The 9,651-nt window shown below is 34.6% G+C and overlaps 1 protein-coding gene across 2 annotated transcripts in view; it reads left to right on the forward strand.

The window, feature by feature from the left end:
* The window catches only part of LOC107012117, a 7,794-nt gene extending 3,570 nt beyond the window's left edge, over positions 1–4,224 (forward strand). For both annotated transcript variants that reach the window (XM_027915827.1, XM_015211855.2), the window contains exons 4-8: positions 1,470–2,087; positions 2,174–2,468; positions 3,296–3,461; positions 3,602–3,701; positions 3,843–4,224. In XM_027915827.1, the coding sequence (XP_027771628.1) occupies positions 1,470–2,087; positions 2,174–2,468; positions 3,296–3,461; positions 3,602–3,701; positions 3,843–3,960 (1,297 nt within the window). In that variant the 3' untranslated portion in view covers positions 3,961–4,224. The remainder of the gene's footprint in view (positions 1–1,469; positions 2,088–2,173; positions 2,469–3,295; positions 3,462–3,601; positions 3,702–3,842) is intronic.
* The last annotated feature ends 5,427 nt before the right edge of the window (positions 4,225–9,651 follow it).

The following is a 9,651-nucleotide window of genomic DNA, read 5'->3' on the forward strand; positions in this document are numbered from 1 at the left end:
CATGAGGAAAATGGGTAGAATCTTTAACCTTAATTTTGTACAAGTTAAATGTGACTTAACTTCTACCAGCAAATCAAGATTGCACCTAATTTAGTTTCTGGGGAGGGTAGAACTTATATATATTAAAGGGAAAAACTAAAAAGAGGAATTGCTAGATACATGCTTCTTTTATCTAAGGTGGAGTATTTGGGAACATGATTGGTGGTCTTACTTTTTTCATCTCAACTCAAGTTGGCATTATTTGGTTCTCTTAAATTTTATTGCCTGACCAATGTCATGGAAGTATTGGGTTTAAGATCACTTAGAACTCAAAGATACATCAGTACGAGTCTACAGATGTAAAAGTAAGGTCTTTATGTGTGTCCAAGGATTGGTTTGGTCGTTTCCCCCTAAAAGCTGCAGGTGAAATGGTCGCCCTTCACATTTCAGTTCTTTTCTCCTTTTCTTTTTGCGGTGTATTTTCTCAAGTTCTCTTTCTATTCTGTCTATAGTTGACTGTAGAAGTAGTGATTAAGCCCTGTAGCTCAGAAAAGCTTAGGGAGGTTCGCTTCACCTCAGTTGAGCTGCACTTCTTTGTAGGCAATGCACTAAGGCGTGCATCTCATTGCCCATGAGTTCTATCTTGAAAAAAGCACTAAACAATAAATATAATCAGAAAAAGGGATATAATAATCATTAAGGACAACATTGTAAATGAATTTGTTACTTTTTTCTTGCATTACATTTATATTCATAACTTTTTTCTTCATTCCGCCTTTTTTCTTACTGAAGCCTACACGTTAATTGGCACTTTGCACTTAAAGCCCTCATAAATCTGGAGCGCTTTTTTAAGCTTTTCACCTTTGACAATACTGTTCTATTGTAGTACTGTATAAATCCATTCAAGATTATGGTGGTCTTTCCACCATTTGGATCTCAAGCAAATTGATATGAAATCACAGCATGTTAACTGTCGCTAAGAGTGAGTTGAGGCAATTGAATAAGGAGCTTATGTGAAAAGAAAATGAACTAGAGGATTAAGTAGCTTCTACCATACCGCCTTTAGTTTGATGTTAATGTTAAATAGATCTTAGTTTGCATGTCACAATGTATTTGTTCTTTCTTATGTGATGCTTGCAACATTGTTTAGTAATCATTTTTAATTGCACATATCTTAGAAAAGGCTCGCTTAGTGGGTAACTCTCCTTTTTGGAATTTCTAGAAGCACTTGACAAAGAATCCATATTTTCCATTTTCTGTTTCATTATGAAGATTGAAACTTCAATCTGAGGAAAAATTTTCTGCTTTGTGTTTTGTGCTTCATAATATCTCTTGCATGAGACGGGCTACCTAAGTGATTTGCATTTCCTTTCATACTTTGGTCTGGTTCTCGCTTTTTTACTCTTCCTTGTGAAAGAAATCTGTATTCATACCAAAATGATTATTTAATCATGTTGATGCATGGGTTGTGACCCTTTTATTTCAACCAGGCAAGGATTTCGCTCCAGATTAGAAAACATTGTACGTGGTCAAGTGAGCAGCAATTCTGAATCTTCATCTAACAGTGGCAACGGTGGTTTGAGAAGTAACCAGGCTCATGCAAATCCTTTGCGGGAGGTACAAAATGAAAATGTTGAGCAGCAGCAGTCTAGGGAGCAGGAGCATATTACTCCTCAGTTTCCTGATCACAGAGAGAGTTTTGATTCCAGTACAACTGGTCAGGCTACAACTTGGCCAGTGTCTCCAAACCAAGGAAGGGGTCAAGTGGAACCAGTTGTTGAAGCCTATGGAGCAAATCAGCGGGATGCCACATCTAATGAACAGACTCATGGAACTATGGAGAATACAAGTGGGAATTGGCCACAAAATCAACCAATTGCTTGGCCCCCTGAAACAACAGGTGACATGAATAGAGATGAACGTCGTTTACCAGAAAATAATGAGGTTTGGCATGAGGATGGGTCACGAGAAGCTGTCGAGAACCCGTCATTAGGGCCTTCTAATCTTCCTAGAATGCGGCGTTCTGTCCCATATAGGAGAATTAGTAGATTCCATCCACCCGATGATGATAATGTGTATAGTATGGAACTCAGGGAGCTTCTTAGCAGGTAAAATTCACGTGTCATTCTGTTTTTCCATCTGTGGGGTCTGAGGTATTCTTGCCATTTATCTGTTGAGATTCTTTGTCTGGTAGGAGGAGTGTTTCCAATCTTCTTCACAGTGGCTTCCGTGAAAGTTTAGATCATTTAATTCAGTCATATGTAGAAAGGCAAGGCCGTGCTCCAATCGACTGGGATTTGCATAGGAACTTGCCTATTCCTAATTCAACTGAAAGGGATCCGGATCAACAGAATGTTGCCCAACCGGAAGGAATTAGCAGGCCTTCACATGTGCAACCATCTCCTCCTGTACCTCCTCCACAACCACTTTGGCATCAGGATTTGCATCACTCCAGTTGGCCACGTCACACTGTGCATCGTTCTGAACTTGTAAGCTTACCACCCCTTCCTAGAAGCTATTGTTATATGGCCTGATTATTTTTCTATCTGATAGTGATACCTTGTGACTAATGCATCTACTTAATAAAGAACACTTCTAATAAACCAATGATGGAAATATCCAAAAAAATTGTTGCCTTTATATAGGGGCATCCCTTACAGGAATCAGATGAATGTGAATCTTCTCTATTTTCTTCCCTCTTTAAAGCTTTCACGGACCCACAACTAAGAGTATTGCACTCTTTCCATGCTGTTAAGAAAAACATCTAACTTGGTACATATTTGTCTTCAATATGAGCAGCATAATATTCTGTTCATACCAGTATCCATAGTAGATTCACGTCCATGGTGTTTATATGTTCTGTTAATGATGTCAGAATGATTATGCTTTATCGTGAACTGAGGGATCATTTCGTTTAGAAGCAAGTCATGCAGGGATTAGGACTGTAATACAAAGAGTAGTAATGCAGGGATTAAAAATGTAAGGAATGTAATGTAGGGATTATTTGTTATTTGATGCTTGAAATGTTGTACTAACAATTATTAAAGTATGTTTGAAATATGTGCTAATTTTTTTTCCCAACAAAGTATAATATTGGTCCACATGAATGGTATTTTTTTCATTTAATAATTTTTTAATCCATGTACTGCTTATCCCCGCATAGAGTAATACTCAGATTCTATTCTGCATAACTTATGTGGGTTTTAGTTACGTGGATGAAACCTAATATTGTGTAAACAATGAACAATTTTATGTGGAGATTAGCTTCTCTATTTCTCCAACCAAGCATTACCTGAGTACACTCTATTGTGAGCAGGAGTGGGAGATGATGAATGATCTTAGAATGGACATGGCAAAACTGCAGCAAGGTGTGAATCACATGCAAAAGATGTTGGAGGCCTGCATGGCTATGCAACTGGAGTTGCAACGTTCAGTCAGACAGGAAGTTTCTGCTGCTTTGAATAGATCTGCTGATGGACAAGGTCTGTCTCTCATGTTTGACATACAATAAAACATTGAAGCTCTTATGGTTGCCGTACCTCCTCTAATCCATTTATCTGTTTCTCTTCAACATCATTTGATTTCTTCTTAATTGAGTTTGGCCCTGCAAAATTTATCACAGGAGTCGCTGAGACTTCAGCTGATGGATCTAAATGGGGCCATGTGAAAAGGGGTACTTGCTGCGTTTGTTGTGATATTCACATTGATGCCTTGTTGTACAGGTAAAATTTTTGTTATGCAGTTTCATATACCTTGCAGCAACTACTTCAAAATGTACAAGGAATAAGTCCTATCAACAAATAATGCAACAGTGTTCTGTTCAAGATCTTTTGGTAGTTAATGCTTTGTTTGTATTTCGGCAGATGCGGGCACATGTGCACTTGCTACAAATGCGCAAATGAATTGGTTAGAGGTGGAGGGAAGTGTCCATTGTGCAGGGCACCAATTGTCGAGGTGATCCGAGCTTACTCAATCTTGTAAATTGAAAGGACAGGAAGTAGAAGAAAAACTAAGTTAAAAGTTGGTAAGGTATGAAGGAGTTATATGGTCCCTCTACTGAGCTTCTTAGCTTCTTACTTGTAGAGTGTTTTATTTCCCTCCATTCTTCTGATTATGTGGGTATGCTGCGCTCTGTATAGTTGGAAAGCAACCGCCATGATACTGCACTTCTGTTGCATTAACCACTTGTAAATGAAAGGTTAATTTTCTCTCAGTTTATTCTAGTTATCGTTTGCACTTCGTGAAGATATAGTATCGGTTTGTAGTGGCAGAAAGGATGAAATGACCACATTATTATCAAACATAAGAGTGTAGTGTTGTTCACTGGGAAAATGACTTGGGGGAGGGGGAGGTACATGAACTATTGACAAGTATAATATTAAATTTGGATTTGGATTTGCAGTTATATTTGAAATATTAGGAGGCATATCTACCATCTAATTTTGTCCAAGTGATGTCAACCTTGTTTCGAAATGTTTGAAGCAGGGCGTTCAACGTTTGTCTGCGCAATCGACACTAGACCGGCTTTATCATACATGAAATTATCGTTGCCATGAATTTCGAGTAAAGTGAATTTCACAAGTAAAAATAAGTTTTTTAGCATGTATAAGTGAATAATGTGATTGATGGAGTGATAGTTGGTCATCATCACGAATAATAATAATAATAATAATAATAATAATAATAATAATATAATGTTTGGTTCAAATACCTAGCAGTCATGAGTGATGTTGACGTTTACAAGTCAAAGCAATAAAGATTAAGATTAAGATTAAGTAGTGTTCAAGGGAATGATTGTTGTTTAGTGCCTGCCACCTTCATTGAAATACCTAAAATAATGATTCCCCTCGGAAAAGGTGCGCAACGCAATGAGGTCTAATTAGTTGGCCAACTATTTTTAATTACTCGAAAATCTAGTTCACTATTCAGAAGGCTGTGCTTTTCATGGTGAATAAGAATGTTTTCCTTCGTTAAAATATTTTCTTAACAAAAAAATAAAAGAAAATGACTTTTCTAATAAAAATATGAAAAACAAGTGTATAAGTGGTATTTCATATTTATTGTTTCCTCCCACCTCTCTCACCACCCCCGAATTTTCACTATTCATTTCATTTCGCTTTCATAGTGTTTTGCTAGAAAATATATAAATGCTTATGGAATAATACTTTCTTATTTAATTTTTAAACAATAAAAAAAAATAAGTAAATTTTTTTATAAAATATTTCTAGGAAATTATATATTTGCGGTGGAGAATACTTTCCGTCATACTCCCTCTATTTCATTTTAACTGATTTTTTTGGACTTTTTTATCATTCAAAATAATTGAATTGTTTAAAGTTCAAGATGAATGTTTGAATTTTTTTTTCATATTTGCCCTTTCCTTTAATGAAGTTTGATATTTTCTAGGAGATAAATTGTATTACTTGCAAAGCTATACCCTCCGTTCCTATTTAGTTGCGGTCATATTAGGTTTCACATCCCTTAAGAAACTAGACAAATTTATCATTGTATCCCTTCTTTATTTTTTTTTACCACTGAAACCTAATTTAGTGTTCTCTTGAAAGTATTTAATCAACGAACATGAATTAATTTATTACATGACAACATGAATTAATTACTTAGTTTTTCTATCCAAGTCAAAATGCATACTTTCAAGTGCTAATAGAAGTAACTCTCAAGGATAAAATAGGAAGAATAAGGACATTTATGCATTAATTTTGTGAAAGCTGGTCAAATATTAAAATACAATTATTTTAGTAAGGACGACATAAAATGGAAATAGAGGAAATTATTATGAATTCACTGAAGACAACAGGGAAAAGTATGATCTGTATTATGTCCTTACACAATTTTCTTAATAAATGTATATAGGCTCATAAATTCAACTAATACAAAATGAAGGAGGGATGAAACACATATTTAACTGCGTCTTTGCTGAATTAGCTTAACATTTCTATCCTTTATATGATTCACTACAAGTTGTAACTTTTTAATTATTTGGTTGCCCAAATTATATTTATTGATGTAATATACTTCCACCACTTCTCGTAAGAAATTGGTATTAAAATGAACACTTTTCGAACATAATATATTAAAACAGATCATGTCTAAATATATGCATCAAAATAGATATTTCAGCTAAAAGTTAATGGGCAAATTGTTTACGACATTAACGTCAGTCTTCTCCAAATATAAAATAAAAAATAAAAAAAATAAAGGGATTTGCTCAAAATAAGAGAATTACAAGTTTTATTTTATTATTTTAGTTAGTGTTATAAAGTATTTGTATTATAGTGAATGTCTATCATGTGGAGTTCTTTTTAGGATATGGTTAAAGAGTCCTACTTGGGGGGGACCAAGTTAGATTTCTCCTATAAATAGAGTGCTCCTCTTCATTGTAAATTCATTCATCAAGAGAAATAACAAGTCTTCTCTTCTTTTCTCTCTAGTTTCTTTATCTTATTCTATAGTTTTATAACACATTATCAGCACGAGACTCTAATTTCTCAAAAATGAAGGTTAGATTTGAAAAATTTATAAAGATATGGATAATTCTAAGAACATATTATCGAAATATGAAGATATTTGTTTGATTGATTCTGGTACAACACATACGATATTCAAAAATAAGAAATATTTTTCTCATTTAAGTATGGGTAAAATAAATGTTACTACAATTTTTGGTAGTACTAATATGATTGAGGGTTTTGGAAGAGCCATTGTAATTTTGCCAAAGGGAACTAAACTCATCATCAATAATGCTATATTTTCTCCTAAATCTAAGAGAAACTTGTTGAGTTTTAAAGATATCCGTGAAAATGGTTATCATATCCAATCAATGGATGAAATAAATCTTGAATATCTTGGTATTACCAAGAATATCTCTTGGCAGACATGTGTTATAGAAAAGTTCCCCGCTTTATCTTCTGGCTTGTATTGGACAAAAATTAGTGCAATTGAGACACATTTTATAGTAAATAAGAAGTTTACTGATTCCAATACATTTGTACTTTGGCATGATCGTCTAGGACATCCTGGATCAATAATAATGAGACGAATTATAGAAAATTCGAATGGACATCCACCAAAAGACCTAAAAGTTCTTTTAAATGGTGAATTTTCTTGTAGTGCTTGTTATCAAGGCAAGTTAATTGTGAGACCATCACCAATGAAAGTTAAGATTGAGTCCCCTGCGTTCTTGGAACGTATACATGGGGATATTTGTGGACCTATTCACCCACCTAGTGGGTCATTTAGATATTTTATGGTTCTAATAGATGATTCTTCTAGATGGTCTCATGTGTGCCTATTGTCATCTCGTAACTTGGCATTGGCAAAATTATTGGCACAAATAATAAGGTTAAGGGCACACTTTCCTGATAATCAGATTAAGTCCATTCGTCTTGATAATGCTGCAGAGTTTTCATCCCAATCATTTAATGATTATTGTTTAGCAATTGGGATAAGAGTTGAACACTCCGTTGCTCATGTTCATACTCAGAATGGTCTCGCTGAGTCATTAATTAAACGTTTGCAATTAATAGCAAGACCATTGCTTATGAAAACTAAGTCGCCCACTTCTGTGTGGGGACTTGCAATTTTACATGCTGCAACACTTATTCGTCTCAGACCGACAAATTATCATAAGGTTTCTCCATTGCAATTGGTTATGAGTCAAGAACCTAATATATCCCATCTAAGAATTTTTGGAAGTGCTGTACATGTGCCTGTGGCACCACCAAACCGCACTAAGATGGGCTCTCAAAGAAGGTTAGGAATATATGTTGGGTTTCAGTCACCCTCCATTATCCGCTATCTTGAACCATTGACTGGAGACATGTTTACTGCTAGATTTGCAGATTGTCGATTTGATGAGACAGTTTTCCCAAAATTAGGGGAGAGAATAGTGAAATAAAACGAGAAATTTTGTGGAAAAATTTATCATTGTCTCATCTTGATCCATATTCTTCTACTTGCGAACAAGAAGTACAAAAGATTATTCATCTGCAGAAAATTGCAAATCAAATGTCAGACGCATTTACAGATTTAAAAAAGGCCAAAGTCATATGCGGCCACTCAAACTTGTCCCGATTATTCATTTAGACACCTCAACTAGACGTACTACCTATTGAACACTTCAACCATTCTGAATTTGAACCATTTGAACATTTTTTCGAGAATAAACAAAAAATAGAGAATGTGTGAAATACACTCGCGCTGACATGTCAATTTGACCAATCAAATAATGACATGTGTTATTTTTTAATCCAAAAAATTATTTAAACATTATATTATAAAGTAAAAAAAATAAAAATTATTTTAAAGTAAAAAAAATGAAAAAAAAAGAAGTAAAACCTAAACACCTCCCTGCCTTCAACTGGAACAAAACATACATTTCCTCTAACTCCATTAATGGCGACCCCCCCCCTCCCTGTACAATTCCATCTTTAACCCGACAATTTTTTTTTCATCAGCTTTTATTAATTATAACTTTTTACTTCATCTCGTTTTTTAGGTAGAGAAAAATGGGGAAAAGAATCTCTTCAAAAAATTTATTAATGAAACAAAATGCTAAGAATTTTGAAACCATTAGAATGGTGGGGGAAGAAGATAACCACTGATACTAAGAATTTTGAAATCATTAGAATGATGGGGGAAGAAGATAACCACTGGTGTATGGGTATGGGGGTTGGGGTGGGGTGGTGGGGTTGATAGAAATAGGGAAGAAGAAGAAGACAACTGTTCTTCTTCTTTTTTGTTAATTTTTTTAAAAAAATTAACTTAGGGGTATAAATTAAGAGAAAAAAAAAGAAAAATATTATTTTTAATAAATTAACGCGCTCAAGGAAAGTGAATTACACGTTTTTTGCCATGTCAGCATTTTGTGTCTTATAGGAATGACTTTTGAACAAATAAAGTGTTCAATTGGCACAAGGATTAGTTGAGGTGTCTAAATGAATTATGCGGACAACTTTGAGTGGCTAGAGATGACTTAGGCCTTTAAAAAAGGATTACTAAATCACATATTCCTGCAGAGAATGTCCCAATTCGAATTGATGTCCTTAAAGGCCCATCCACTAGTGTCATAACTAATGAGTCAAAAACACACCTAAAGCGTGGTAGACCATTGGGGTCTAAGGATCAAAATCCTAGAAAAAGAAAGATTAAATGTCAAGATGACACTATGAAAGAATATCATATGGAAGTTAAAACTTTGAATAAGTCTGATATTCATGAAAGAATCAATGAACTTGAAACTCAAGGAAATAATGAACTATCCATAAATTTAAGAGATGTTGAAACTAATATGAATCGATCATAAATAGTGGTTGATTATGTCTTTGCATATAATGTTGCAACAAATATCATGCAAGATAATGAGGATCATGAACCTCAATCTGTTATAGAATGTCGACAACGAAATGATTGGCCAAAATGGCAAGAAGCAATTCAAACAGAGTTGAATTCACTTGCCAAGCGTGAAGTTTTTGGACCTATAGTTCAAACACCTAATGGTATTAAACCTGTTGGTTACAAATGGATTTTGTGCGAAAAAGAAATGAGAAAAATGAAATACAAAGGTATAAATCACGCCTTGTGGCACAAGGGTTTTCTCAAAGGTCTGGCGTCGATTATGAAGAGACATACTCACCCGTTATGGATGCAATAACA

The sequence above is a fragment of the Solanum pennellii genome, chromosome 3 (assembly GCF_001406875.1).
Source record: "Solanum pennellii chromosome 3, SPENNV200".
NCBI lineage: Eukaryota > Viridiplantae > Streptophyta > Magnoliopsida > Solanales > Solanaceae > Solanum > Solanum pennellii.